The sequence below is a fragment of the Rhinolophus sinicus genome, chromosome 16 (genome assembly GCF_057876585.1).
Source record: "Rhinolophus sinicus isolate RSI-liver-muscle chromosome 16, RSI-T2T, whole genome shotgun sequence".
Lineage (NCBI taxonomy): Eukaryota > Metazoa > Chordata > Mammalia > Chiroptera > Rhinolophidae > Rhinolophus > Rhinolophus sinicus.
In genome coordinates, this window is record NC_142516.1 from 4,736,736 (window position 1) to 4,752,074 (window position 15,339).

The 15,339-nt window shown below is 42.7% G+C and overlaps 1 protein-coding gene across 4 annotated transcripts in view; it reads right to left on the reverse strand.

The window, feature by feature from the left end:
- NUP214 (nucleoporin 214) overlaps positions 1-15,339 on the reverse strand; it is a 92,003-nt gene that overhangs the window by 69,959 nt on the left and 6,705 nt on the right. For all 4 annotated transcript variants that reach the window (XM_074331195.2, XM_074331193.2, XM_074331194.2 and 1 more), the window contains exons 5-13: positions 14,915-14,985; positions 13,635-13,698; positions 13,099-13,202; positions 10,369-10,475; positions 9,705-9,771; positions 7,398-7,524; positions 6,156-6,317; positions 2,473-2,944; positions 627-784 (exon numbers count right to left, since the gene is read on the reverse strand). In XM_074331195.2, the coding sequence (XP_074187296.2) occupies positions 627-784; positions 2,473-2,944; positions 6,156-6,317; positions 7,398-7,524; positions 9,705-9,771; positions 10,369-10,475; positions 13,099-13,202; positions 13,635-13,698; positions 14,915-14,985 (1,332 nt within the window). The remainder of the gene's footprint in view (positions 1-626; positions 785-2,472; positions 2,945-6,155; positions 6,318-7,397; positions 7,525-9,704; positions 9,772-10,368; positions 10,476-13,098; positions 13,203-13,634; positions 13,699-14,914; positions 14,986-15,339) is intronic.

Genomic DNA, 15,339 nt, shown 5'->3' on the forward strand with positions numbered 1-15,339 from the left:
CATGTGATAGTGTATTGTGTGTCCTTGTTTTTCTGGAGATACACACTGAAGTATGTAGGGGTGAAGTGTTTCATGGTGTCTGCGATTAACTCTCAAATGTTTCAGGAAAAAATGTACATAAAAAGAAGGAGGTAAAGCAAATGGTGTGAAATGTTAGCAAGTGTTAAATTCGGGTGAAAGGCATAGTATTCATTATACAATTTTTGTAACCTTTCTGCAGGTTTGATAGGAAAAAAGGGAGAGGCTAGGTACATTTGCTCATGGAGGTTCATAATGCAACTTGGCTATAAGAAATTCAGCTTGGCTGTAATTATCATCTCCACTTACCATCTTTATTTGTTAATCTGTTACAGAAGGGCTGAGTGTGAAAATTCAAAGGGCCACCAGAGGCAATAAGGGTAATAGCCACTGCAGGCTCTTTTCTTCGCAGCTTAAAGAATTATTCTGTAACTGCCCTTCACACGGGGCCATTGCAAATTCTCCCAACACAAGTACAGAAGCCGTAGCACATAAGTATGAGATGCAGGAAGCAGGAAAAGCTGACCTAGTCCCACTGTGTTAGCTAGGCTTCTCCACAACTGGAAAATGTTCATCTGAGCTCTCAAGTAGTTTGCTGAAGATCATACCTGCAGCTGAGGGAGAGACTGAGGACTTGGATGACGCAGACAGGGGCGTGGGGTGGCTGAGAGGCCCCGAAGCTGGCTTGGAGGCAGAGGAGAACGGCAGCACGGAGGGCAGGCTCTGTGAGCTACCAGCAGCAGCAGAGGCAGCCACGGCAGTAAACCTGAAAACGGCATCAGAACAGCCTGCGGTTAGATGATTCGTGCTGGTCAAGAGCAACGTCATCAAAGGGTAACTTACTATCCACAGTTTAGCGTTCAAGAAACGGAAATGCTTAGCTGTTTCCTATCAAAGGGGAAAATGCAAGAAAACTTCTCATCTTCTGCTTATCTAGGAATGATTAATGAAAATACCAAGTAAGTACTTCATGTGAAAATGAAACTAAGTTTATCACAATATGAAATACTTATTTTTTATTCTATCAAGCCGTGTAAAACAAAAGAGGGTGGGACTCAATTATACTTAGGAGAGTTTAGTACCCTCCTTTCACCAAGGAAATTACTGATAATTCGTTTGGGAGTGATTGCTTCCTCTGAGGAGTGAAAAAAGGAAGAGGAAAGCAGGTCTCCATCTCTGGGATATTTACCGCCTACGGAGAATGTAAGGTAAGCTTCTCCTAAAGAACATACGTCTGTAAACAATCTAAATGTCCAGCATTAGATGACTGGGGAGATAATTTATAACGCAGGCACAAAAAGGAGCACAAGGCAACTATAAAATGAAGTGGCTGTGTGACAATTTAATACTGACAATGACAATGGTGGCAGCGGTGACAACAGCTAGCACCATCTCCATGGCAACAAGAGATAGTACAGATGAATGGGGGGCACACTGGTAGGTTTATACTCAGGGGTTACCTGGGGAAGGGTGACAATATATAAGGGATCACTTCCCTCAAGAAGCTTCCATTCTCGTGGGGAGAACACAACAAGCAGATACAGAAGTAAAAAGTAAGAGATGCGTGAGTTGGAAGGACCCAGATCTGCAGGAAACTGGAATACCACGCGAAGGAGGTGGGACTCCACGAGCAAGGAGAAGCCCCTGGGGACTGTCAGGCTAACGTATTTACAATTTCACGAGACCACTTGGTGGCTGTGTAGAAAACAGCTCAGAGTCAAGGGTGGACAAAAGGCGAAAAAGAACTACAAGAGATTCACTTCCCTTACAGGACTGACACGTGCTCCGTAGCGCTGCATTTTTTAAAAATAAGAACTATCTCCTATATTTGACATCTGCAAAAGCAAAATAAGTAGTTAAATATTAATCTCTAGGCGGTCGGTTGACTCAGTTGGTTAGAGCGCAGTGCTCATAACACCAAGGTCACCGGTTCGACTCCCACATGGGCCAGTGAGAAACAACAGCTTGAGCTTGGAGTTGAACTACAGGTGGGCGGCCGGTTGGCACAGTGGTTAGAGCGCACTGCTCATAACATCAAGGTCGCCGGTTCGATTCCCACATGGGCCAGGGAGCTGTGTCCTCCACAACTAGACTAAAAACAACTACTAGACTTGGAGCTGAGCTGCGCCCTCCACAACTAGATTGAAAAAAAACAACTTGACTTGGAGCTGATAGGTCCTGGAAAAACACAATGTTCCCCAATTAAAAAAAAAAATTAAATATCAACCTCTAATAGTTAAAAAAAAAAAAAATTCTAAGAGACTGTTCTGGACGCTGTCCACTGATGAAACGCAAATCTTTTACGTTACTTGATTTTTTACCATTTGCTAGTATTACTTTGGAAAAAACAGGAAATCTCCTCAAGTATTCCACTCACAGTGGCTCTGTTTTCAGTGAATACACGCCACACTTCTACCCACCCAACGGAAGACTCAATCTTGAAGTGTCACTTACTTTTCGCTAAGGTTGACCTTAACTGTGGAGGCTGAGGGTGGGAAGGAGGGTTTCATTCCGATGTTTGGAGCGGACACATTTGGCATTGGTGTGCTTTCCATGGCAGGTTTAAACCCCGATGATCCAAAGGAGAACGAGGCAGCTGGTGGTGCCATGGGAGAGGCCGCAGGGACAGGGGCTGGGGAGGCTTGAGAGGGAGGAGCAAAAGAGAAGGTGGGTGCACCAGAGAACAGAGCTGCTTTGGAATTGTCAGAGCCACTGGAGTAAGGAGGGGGCTCCCCAGGGACAGAGCCAGAGGATTTCAGGGATGCAGAACTAAAGGAGAACGCGGCGGAGGTTCCAGCGACAGAAGGCAAAGAGAAGGTGGAGGTGGGAGCAGCCAACAATGTAGGTGGAACACAGACGGGCCCTGTGGCGGCCGAAGCATCGAGTTTCTGTGGGGCTTGAGAGGTTGGGGTAGTGGGAGTACTTCCTGCAATGAGAAAAATGGAGAAAAAGGGAGAACTTAACACTTTAACGGCAGAGGTCCACATAACAGTAAGCAAGTGGCTAAGGGTTTGTGGCAGAACGAAGCCAAAAATAATGGTCCTAGTTCAGGAAGGAAAAAGAAAAAAGGAAATGGAGTTGATGTTGCACTTTCCATAGCAAACGTTCCATAGGATGAGATGTATAAAACTTTGAAGGATAAAGGAAATGGGGAAGAACATTACGCAGACTAACAGGACTTCACAGATACACAGATGGATAATAAAAAAAAATACATTTCTCAACGTTGCAATGAAAAATAAGTCATTCTGCAACAACCAGGAAAAAATTTTAATTCAGATTTCTACTTCGTAATAGTCACTAAAAGCAATTTTAGATGAATTAAAGATATATATATATATACATATATATATAAAACACTTATGTATTATATCTCAAAACAAAGGAGACAAAAACAGAGTTAAGTCTCTGAGAGGCTAACAGCTAAATAAATTTAGAAGCGACCAAAAAAAAAAAAAAAAAAAAATCACAAAAGGAAAAGATAAAGATTTGACTATATAAAAAAGTTACATACCTAAAAGGTAAAAGAACTAAAAAAAATATGCAGCAAATGACAATGTTTTATATTTTTTTAAAAACTCGTACAAATCGAGATAAAACAATTTCAAGACTAATAGATATAAGCTGGGAACCTAATTCACACAAAGAAAATATATTCGATCTAAGAGAAGAAATATACATTTATTTGATGCATATTTTTATCCTTTAAATTATCAAAATTTAAATATTCATAATCCGTTTATGTTTGGAAAGGTAAAATGAACCTGAAACCTTTTATCACTAGCAGGTACCTAATTTAGCACAGTCTTTTAGAAGATATTTTAGCATTATGTCTCTAAAATCATAAGAAATGGACCCAGTAATCCCACTTCTAAGAATAAAGCCTATAAAAATGACATAAAAAAGAAAGACATGGTAAATATCCAATCGACTATTAAGCAGTCATTCTTTTAAATGAATCATGAAAATTATATAAGAATCTGGAAAATGCTTACAATTTAAATTATAAACCTGCATACCGATGATATATACAATCTGAATATAACTATGAAGAAATACGTTTATGACAAAACTTTGGAAGAGAAAACCCCAAAAGACAAGTTTAAATTTATTTCTATTTTCCAAACTTTCTATAAACATGTTACTTCTCTAAATTGAATAACTAACTAAATAAGGAAGGAGTATTTTTTACCAATACGTTGATATTAATGGATCTTGGTTCTTCCAACTTGTCTTGAGATAACAGTTTACCTCACTCTGTTCTAAAGCAATGAAATACTTCAGATACAAGTCTGAAAACACTGCTTTACGAATTGTCTCTTTTATGAAAGTATAAGAATGTGAGCAAATCTATTGTTAATACTTCTTTTGCACAATGAATACGGAACCAACAACAGCTAACTTCTTTACAGACACACACACACGTGTTAATCCTCCATTCACATTTGGTAGACCAACGTGAAGAGTACATGCCAGACCCGAAAGAAATCACAAGTGCTTTTCCCACTGAAAACGGAACTGAACATCTGAAAACCAGCACACTGCTATCTCTGACCATTCAACCCAGCATCCTTGGAAACGGAATCATTAATGTCTTCTGAACCCACGACTGGGCTTTAGCTAGAGCTGGCGGGACACTGCCTGCCCCTACATGGCTCTCTTCCATTCATCTGAACATGGCTATTACCTCTGGGCCAAGAGCAAAAGGAGTGAGTGTGTTTCTAGGACAGGCGAACAGTAAACTGGGGCTTAATGGGCGACTAGCAAAGTCCTTCCGGATGGACTGTGCGCAGAAACACGCGTCATCCCACAGGGAACACTGCGTGTTACAGGCAGACCAGGCAAGTGGGTACAGCAGCTTATGGTACTCATGGCCCCTCAAGGAAAAACAACTGAGCACACACACTGTAGACAGATATCCCAGCACAACAACACTGATCCAGGCTAGGCAAGCCACCTGGTTTACGACTTGGGGCCACAGATACCATGTTTCCCTCAAAATAAAACCAGGTCTTATATTAATTTTTGCTCCAAAAGATGCATTAGGGCTTATGTTCAGGCGACGTCTTCCTGAAAAATCATGCTGGGGCTTATTTTCCAGTTGGGTCTTATTATCGGGGAAACATGGTAGGAGCCCACGTAGCTGGCTCACTGATGATGAAGCAGCGAGAAGACACTGAGTACCGTCAGCCTCATCCAAGCCAACTGGTCAACATGCTTTTTCTTAGACAGGGAATTGGTTACATGATAAGCATTTGTAGCCATGCTAGAAAAGAAATTCTTAATAGTTACATATTCCCAGAATTGAAGAAGAGAAATATTAGTGACGTTTGAAAATATGAAACAACCCCCTTTAAAAAGTTTTATATTTTGTTCTCAGAAGAGCTACAGGGCACTGAAAACGCTGACAATACAGGTTAGCATTGACACGTGTGCCTTTCTGCACAGGAGCACATGCACTGACACGCTGCTGGGGCTGCTACTTGGTGAGCGGCCCTTAATGATCTTGGTTTTGTATTTACCAATTTTTCTCCAATAACTATACATTACTTAAGTAATATTTTCAAAGAAGAGAAGCAAACAAATCTGAAGAAAATTAAATACAGGTAAGCAAAAGAAAATTCCCATGTCCTCCCCACCCAGAAATAAGCACTACTTAGATTGTAAAATCCATCTTTCAAGTATTTTTTCTATGCAGATATTTTTCTCATAAATCATACACTATATAGCACTTTTTCATAGCCCACTAACTCTTTCCTTGTCAATATATCTAACATTTTTAATAGTTACGTGGCATTTACTGTAGGAATGCACAATCATTTATTTAACCAATCCCTCATGACTAAACACGCCTTCAGGATTTAGACCATATAACATGGGCTCTTATAATAGGATATTGTTGGCAAATTACCTGAGGGGACCCATCTGGCTGAGCTTCCTTTTTTTTCTAAAGTAAAGATTGGAGAACAAAGCTTGTGGGTAAGGGAAGGCAAGTGTGTGTGTGTGTCTTCAAGGGAAAGGTTAGTCCCTGACTCACTAAGATGGACCCCTGTGCACTATGACATCTTTTCGTCCTTGGGAATGGCCCTGTACAAGCCCATGTAGCCCCTTCCTGTGAAAGTAGGGAGAGACCGTACCTGATGACTTGGGCTGTCGCTCTCCTTCTAATGAGAGTCGTTCTGGTGTTTTGATGAGGGATCTAACCCCGGGATTTTGATTGATCATATAAAACGGACAAAGCACACCATCTGTTGAAAGTAACAGAAGAACTGGAGCAGGAGGAAGAGTCTTCTCATCATCTGTTAGAAAACAAAAGTGAAAAAAGAGCCAGGTCAACTGAAGGGTCTGGGCCGGAAGGGAATGACTGCCCTAAGCAAGAAGGGGCTGCCCAGACTCGTCCCAACAACAGCTCGAGGCAGTTTGCTCTGATCAGATCTGAACAGCTTCTCCGGGCAACCGCTCTCTGAAGAGAGCTTCCACCATGATCATAGAGACCGGCTGCCGCCGTCCTGGCAGGCCCTGCACGGAGGCTCTGGCAGTCCCGCAGCAGCCGGACTCACCCCAAGCTCCCTCGATTTTCATGAGTGTCTCGGTGTTTGGGAGGTAGGTCCAACAATCCCCCTGACCCAGATAGGAGTTTGTCTCTAGCAAGTGGCTGGTTTAAGTAGAAAAATGACAGACTAGACTCTTTGGAAAACACACAGTAGGACACAGAAAGGTGAGTCAAATCGCTTTACATTCACTCACAGTTGAATCGTAAGCATGGATTTTGTCAAATGAGACTTTAAGAGAATCAGAGTAAATGAGCTAACCAGACCAAATCACCTGACCAGGGAAAGGACAAGGAACGTAATGGTGCCTGAAGCACCAAAGAGCAAAGAATGTGTCTTCCGCTCCACCCGCACATTTCAGGGGACGGCGGCTCTGCCCAGCTCCAGCCAGGGAGAAGACACGCTCAGGCCCCGTGTAGAAGCCATGTGCCCGAGGCCTCCATTTTGTAACCCCTGCCTTCAAACCAAGTACTGACATGCAGTACGGTGTGGGCTAGTGTTCCCTCGGGAGGTCCCTGGGGGGAACTGGAATGGGCCACGAAACAAAGCAGTGAAATCCCGGGGTCCTAGATTTCAACCATATTCGAAAGTATACAGAAACACAGACAGACACGGGGTGTGTCTGGCCTTGGTCTCATCAATAAGTGCCCACTCAAGCTAGTGTAGTGCTGTCACAATGTGCTCCACGTCACTCTATAAGTGGAAGTGTGCCACCAGAAGTTAGAAGTGCTCCACAGAGTCGATTCTGCCGTGAACTCATGGAATGGGATTTAAACACTGACCACCAACAGAGAGGACTATGTGCAGAGCGCCGTCGGCCGCACTCACCGATGGCCGCCTCCACCTGGTTAGTGTAATCGATGGCAACTCCCACGGGCAGGGAGTCATCGTTCCTGTCCGTCACAGGCAGTTCAGCGCGGCTAGAATCCTCCAGCAACCAAGATTCCCAATTCACCTGGAAAAAAGAAGCAGCAGAAGAAAACGCCATGTTAGAGCTTTGCGCTGGCTCTTCAGCACTGTTCAAATATTAAGACAACTCACTTGGTTTAGCTTTATGACGTATGTGTGGGCAGACTCTAAAATCTGGGAAGATGGTCTAAAAGTCATGAGTATGCCATCAAGCAAGGGGCTGATTTGAAAAATCTGTTCCTGGTGCGCCTCGTCCCTGCCTTACGAATAAATACTACCCACCGCCCACCAAAATTCGGTAGAATCCCGAACATGGCGGGTAAACCCAGCAGCTGCACGAAACCAGCCAGACTGCTCCCAGAAGTCTGGGACTGGGCCCAGGGCCCCCCGTTGTGTCTCCTGCGGTCTGGGGCAGCGAAGCCTATAAAGCGGGCCGGATGCCTGTGCTCACGGGTCCACAAACACAAGGTGACCTCCATGCTCATCTCACCTATCCGCGAGCTCCCCACACAGGTCCATCCTCCTGCTCCCGGGTTCCGTGAGAAGCCACTAAGTCTTTCCAATAAATGCCCCTTTTGCTTAAGTTTGCTGAGTGGGCTCTGTTCCTTCCAACAAATGATTTCCAATTTTTAAAAATCACTAACATTTTGTCTTACTTTCAGTGTTAACACAAACTGGGCAGCATGAATCAAAGAAGAATAGTGTTCAATGAGTAACAGAGAAAAACAAAAAGCTGTTCAGGAAAGGGGACATGATCACACTCCACGACTTAGCTATGAAGCGAGTAACAATCACATTCATAATAATGTAAACAAAACAACCGCAGACAAAATAAAGAATTAATCACCACAGAACAGAATGGAAACGGTATCAGTTTTGATATTTTTGAAAGACAACAGACAACAGCAGCTAGAGGGGGGAGGGGAAGCTCAAGGCAAGGGTGGGGGTGCTGAGATTACTCCTCATAAAGTGGATGGCCAAGGGTGTACTATACGGTGACACCATCGGAAACAAAGGTAAAAAAATATGAAAGTTACAGAGGTAACCCACAGAAGAAACTAAAATAGTGCTATAATCCTATTGAGAGGAAGAAGGGGGGATTATGTAGGTTATATGTGAGCTAAATCCTCATCTGCCGTAACAGCCAATAAGGTCTAAAACGAATAAGGAATGACTCATGAGAAGTCCAGGACAAGGAGGTGAGAATTAGGACAAAAAAAATGTACAAGTTAAAAATGGTCCCCTCTAGAGAACAAAGCTGGATCAGGATGGGGTGGGGCAGGGATGGTTTTTTAATGTATAAGCCCATCTCTACTACTTTATTTTTCAACCATGTACATAAATTACTTTGATAAAAAGTAAAGATAAAAGTGTACTTTAAGTGTGTGAACACAAAATATTTGTGCTATTAGGAAATCATTAGTGCAGCCAATCCAAGAGCAGCAAATCAGACTGCCGACCTCTGGTCGTGACCACGAAGCGGCCCACCATATGTACTATGAGTGCCACACACGGTGGGCCACCCTGACACCCAGAGAGCGATGGACAAATGCTGAATGGGTGAAGAGGCATGAGTGTGTGTGTATGGGGTACACGAAACAATTTTAAACTCGAGGCGGAGTTTTAAAAAGAAGTTTCCCTTTTAGCACGTCTCCTCTGGTCACTCTGCGACTGCCTCAGCCCACTCCCCGCCCTCAAGGAGGAAGGTGGGTTCTTCTATGCACCAGCATTTCCAGCTTTCTGATGGTTTCTCAAAGTGCAACAGAACGTATTTCTGGTGAGTCACAATTTGGTGTGACCTGCGTGTTTCTCGCCCATGATCAAGGATGGGTTACAGATAATTGAACAGAAGGGGCAGGTTCAAGTAATAGGAAGAAAACAAAGATGGTTAAGATAGAACAAGGCAGGAAAAACCTCCTACACACCAGGTATGCTCCTGCTGGAGGTTGATTACATAGTATGTTTAACCCACAGACCGTGGATGGATCCAGAGAGAACAGACGGGATTTTTATGACACTGAAGAACTGCGAGTTCTGACACCCGCGTATGTCCCGGGCAACACCCAACCATCTGGTCCAAGGCACTTTGTCATTTAAGCTTTGCTCTCATCCAGGAACTCATGAAAAGGGACGTGAGCTCATCTAAATCTTGACCACACAGTTAACTCCCTCCAAAATCTCTATCAGAAAAGTATCACATACAAGTGACAAAGGAGAGGAATTTACCTGATCGCTTTGCCGAGCAAGGATGCTAACTTCTGTTGAGGCTGCAGATGCTGCCAGCACTAAATCCCTTCAAAGAATAAAAGCAGAAGACCATTAAATTCAAACAATAATCTAACTTGACTTGAGTGCACAGTAACTTCTCTGAGGATTTCCTTGAGTGTGAAGGAGGAAGGTAAGGTTTGAGCTATGGCTGAAGAAAGGTGATGTAAAACTCGACTCTTTAACTGGATAAAGTCCTGGAGACTCAGCCAACTGCTTACCAACTTAAGACAAAGGGGATACACAAGAGAATCACGTCAGAATTCCCACTAAACACATCACCCTACAAACAGAATAATCTAGTTAGAGCCACAGAAGCTTTGCTTCAAGTCATCTACGTATCTTTCAAAGGGAGTTGCTCTCACAGGGCAACTTTCAATATTTTCCTTAAATATCATAAGTCATCACTGGGGTTATTAAGAAAAGGGGCTTTTTAAGATTAGCATGTATTTGAGCTAAATAATTCAAGACTGGGGAAATAGGAGTCAGAAAGGCATAATCTAGCATCAGCTTAACATATATTCACGGCACCTCAAGTCTCTACTTTCCTCTCTTACACAAAAAATTTCAAATCGGAACAAAGGGACTCAGGTGTGACCTGACAGTGGGAGCAGAAATCGCTCACCATTCTTCAATGTAACTGAGAAAGTAATGGTGCTGCCTCTCCGTGCAGCTGCCGTAGCAGGGCTCCATGAAGTTCACGAACACCTCTGGGTGCTTTTCTTCTTTTTTCTACAATGAATGGAATGAGAAAAAAATCTCATGTGCGACTCTTCTTTAATCCCACAGTGAACCATTTAAGTTGTATGAGAAATTCACTCAAAAACCTACGTCCAAATATACAGACAAGATCTAAAGGCAGCGTGGAGCACTACAAGGAATAGGAACGCTGCCCACCAACCCAGACAAATTCAAACGGTCTGTTTCTTTCTGGCCACTGGACAAGCATGGACAGATTACTACTCGACCTCTCCCATACTCAGTTTTCTCAGTGTATAATGGACCTACTAAACATATGTCAAAGGCTGTTGTAAGTGTAAAACGAAATAACATATATAAAGCTTCTAGCATAGGACATGGAACATTAGCACTCGATAAATACATGCTAGTGTTAATATTATCCCTGGGAATAGAAAATCATAGTATCTTGAAATAAGGCATTTTCAGTACATTCACGTGTTGCGTAACGACTTTTCAGTAAGTGACAGACCACATATACGACAGTGGTCCCGTAAGATTACAATGGAGCTGAAAATTCCTATCAGCTAATGACATCGTAGCCATCATAACGGTGTGTAGGGCAACACATTACACACTTACATTGTGTTACAACTGCCTACAGTGTTCAGTAGTGACACGCTCTACAAGTTTGTCACCTAGGAGCCATAGGGGAACAGAATTTGTCACCCCAAAATATGTCTATTTGGCATAAGGATTATTTTAAACTGGTTAATTTTAAGAAACACCTTGGAAAACCAAGTAGAATTTAACGTTTATAAAACACATTTACAAGGGAAATCGCCTTTGGTAAGGGTGGCTCCCTGGCTGGACCAGGAAAACGGGATGACCTCATCTCTAGAAACTCTTACCAAGGCAAAGACAACCAGTTATTCTGCATAACGACCTTACCCTCGTTTACTGTGCTCTTCCTGGTCACCTCCCCTAAGTGACTCCCCGCAGCCCCAACATCTTCTGTCTTCCACTGAAGATGGTATTTAAGGTGGTAGCTTCCACCATGTGGGCCAATTCCTCAGTGTACAGGAGGTATATATGTTATTAAACTTTTGTTTGTTTTTCTCCTGTTAATCTGCCTTTTGTTACAGGGATCTCTCAGCCAAGAACCAAGAAGAACAGAGGTAAAATTATTTCTCCTCTCCTCCAGAGCAATAGGCTACACTGTCTACGCTAGGGGTGCTATAGGCTGCTCCATCTAGGTTTGAGTAAGTACACGTTATAATGATGTCACGTGACACATTTCTCAGAACCTATCCCTGAGTTAAGCGGTGCATGACTGAAAACATATTAAAATTCAACTGTATCAGAAACCTATGAGTTAATAAAAACAGAGCTAAACAAATTATCTGCCCAAAGCCAAATTCAGATTTTATCTGACACAGAAAGATGCTTGTAATTTACTACTAAGTAAAACAAGATCTCAAAACAGAACGACTACTGTAACTCACACTTTAGTATATTTAGACATTTATGTATTTTTAAATGTTGTTCTGAACTTTGAAAGTTAATGAGATTTGGAAATGTAAGTCCTGCCTCATTTTTTTAAAATGCTGCCGCAATACACCAAGACTTCGCAAACCTTACTAACGTTTTTGTCTTCACAATGACTCACCCCTCACTTCACCTTGTTCTGTCGAATGGCTGCTCCCCCTCAGAGGCCTTCCTTGACCACAGATCTAAACCCCACCCGTCATCAGCTCCCCCTTCCTTCACCCTGCTCTATCTCCTCCATCACCCTTATCGTTCCTTGATCCTGCACTTATTTTTTTGACTGGCACACGCATTAGAATGTAAGATCCAGAAATGCAAGGATGTTGTATTCTCAGCTTTAAAGCAGTGCCTAGCACACTGTACGCATCTGATGCATATCTGATGAATGATAAGTGAAAGTATTTTAAAAATCAACGTACTTTTTTGCTTGTCTCAAATGTCTTCATCAGGTTCACACCTACCTGATGAGACTCAGTTTACAGCTGAGGCAAAAGCAAGTTTCACGGTATTTTTCACCTTATAATTACAGTACAATGTGCCCTAAATGGACGCCTTAATTTTAACTGCAGAACCAGCTCAAAACGGTCCTGTCCTGTTTCTAACAAGATCCTGAGCTGCTTTTCAGAGACAACAGACCGAAACCATAAGTCCTATAGCCAAACCACGGGTGAGGAGAGAACTTCGATCTCTAATAGCACCTGCAACCAAAGTTCCGCCCCCTCACGGACTCAAAGGAGTGAAACATGACCAGAACTTGACACCAGAACCCTTTCCGATGTGAAGGGTCGTTGTGCTGGAAGAACTCCTAACCCTCAACCTTCGCCTTTGAAAACCCTGATTAAAAGCCATCAGGGAGTTTGGGTTTTAAGCTATAGCTTCCCACTCTCCTTAAAGGGACTCTGCAAATAAAATGGCTTTCATTTCTCCACTGCAAATCTGTACGTTCAGTGTTTGGCTCTCCTGCTCGTCAGGTGGGCAGCCCCTCGTTCCGTTCAGTAGCATAATTGGTGCCCAGGCACTGAAATCGCATCACTATCAGTAAGAAAAGGAAACTGAAGCCTAAGCCTCAAACTTTATGAGACGATTTCTGTAATTCTCAAAGAACAAAGCTGTCCTTTCATATACAAACCGGGAGTAGAGCCATCACCACATCTGGAGACGTTTCCAAGGTCCCATCTGCAGCGGCGTATACTATTGTGAAGACATATGTACCGATCCACAGCACGTCTAGAACTGAAAGACATACATCCCAATAAAGTACCTTATGTCTGGAATAGCCCCTGTATGTTACAAAATTAACATCTTATAGAGTAAAATACCCTACTACTATAGCTTTACCAAAGGTCCAGATTTCATTGATTAGAAGTCCAAATGTATCCAAAAGTGGTATTTTTTTTTTCTAGTGGATTATAATCAGGGAAAATTATGAAGAATTTTAATTAAAAATATCAGGATCCATTTAATGTCATTTACCATGAGACACAGGTGTCTACCAGCTAACTGTTACACTGACTTAATTAGCCAACATTACTAATGAGTATTCACACAGGAAGCACCAACACCTCCTCGAGCAGGTAGGTAGGTACATCACACAATTTAAAATATCTGTAATACACACAGCACCCTGTTAGAGGTTGGCCCAATAAGAGAAACAGAAGTTGTTACCTCTGACAGGATGATCTGACTCATAAAACGGAGGACATGGAATGACTTTTTTTTCCTGCAAAGTCTGAAAAAGATTTGAAAAAAATAAGTGTCAAATGAAACAGCCCCTAAACCAATGAAACCGTCAAATCCAGTTATGGTCCCCCAAAAGCCACCTAGGTCTCACCTTCCCAGCTGGGAGAGACTCAACACAGACCAGACACCTCCTTCGAGGCCGCTACCCTATAGAGACATGCACGTGGATGTGTTCGGATGCAGGTGACGAGGATGCCCAGCAACCCTACTGACAGCAGCAAAACCAGTCCCGATACAGACACCCACCAACGATGGGCGAGGCGGATGAACGATGGCCCCTCCACACAGTGGAACACGGTGCAGACATTCAGAAGAACGACAGGGCTCCGTATTTAATGACTGGGACAAAGGACTCCAATATACTATTAAGTTTTGTGTTTTTTTCAAAGGCAAACAGTAAACCAATAAAATTAAACCAATTGTATTATCTTTTCACAGGCTAATGCCCTAAAAGATTATGTACCAAATTTCACATAATAACGTTTTGCGATAACAAATAAGGAATGAGGCCTTAACCTCACCGCTTTGCACCCCCCCGGAGAACAGTAGACCAAGGAGGAATGCACAACAGCACAGGTCCCGGCATTGCCGGTAAACCCCTCCTTCCCATATAGGCCTGACCAGACATACGTGGATTCTCTGTCAGTTTATACTGAAAAAAATTTGTGAATGTTAACTCAGGACAACCACAGGGGAGGATGACAGAGTGTACACACAACAATACACACATCCATTTTCTTTGTTGCCTGTAGTTAGAGAAGCTAAACCTTTAAGATGGACTCAGCTAGAGGACAAATTACTGCGATTTAACCCAAAGTGACTCTGCATTCCAGTAAAAGCCCTTTCACTAACTCTTGTCCCCCGTAAGCTTGGTTTTTATGGAATGGATTGGGAATATAAAGTTGGGGAATCATGTGTAGAGTATGATCACATTCTATTTAAAAAGCGAAACAGAAATAATGCATCCCCTCACAGACTATGCGTATAAGCAGAAAAGTCTGGAAGGCTCCCACTAAACGGAACAAGAGGGTGTCTCTGGAAGGACTATGGGATGGGTGGGAGGGAAGAGCTCCACTCTTTGCTGCATTCATTTGTGTACTGATGAGCATAAAGTACACTTTAATAGGAAAAACACCAGAGGTACTCCAAAACCACCCCTCAAACAGTGGGTACCTTTAGTAAGAACAGTGCTAGGCAAGACTTACAGGAAGATACTGGACCACAGTTCCATTCTGTTTCCCCACTGCCAGCTGCTTTCCTTTGGGGCTCCAGCACACTGAGCAAAAAAGAGAAGGCTACCAATTAAAAACTGAAGAATGGAGCAAACCAGTGAGATCTGTATCAAAACAGCTACATAATCACCACTTCTCGTTCCTTTATCAGTCCATGGAAGACTGTAGGATCATCCTTACTCAGCAAAGTAAAAAAGAAAAAAAACCATTTTAATGATATAAGCCAATTATGATTAATCACTGGGCCACTGAATCGACCACTACCGTGTTTCCCCGAAAACAAGACCTAGCCGGACCATCAGCTCTAATTAATGTATCTTTTGGAGCAAAAATTAATATATGACCCAGTACTATATTATACTATATTACACCTAGTATTATATTATATTACATAAGAC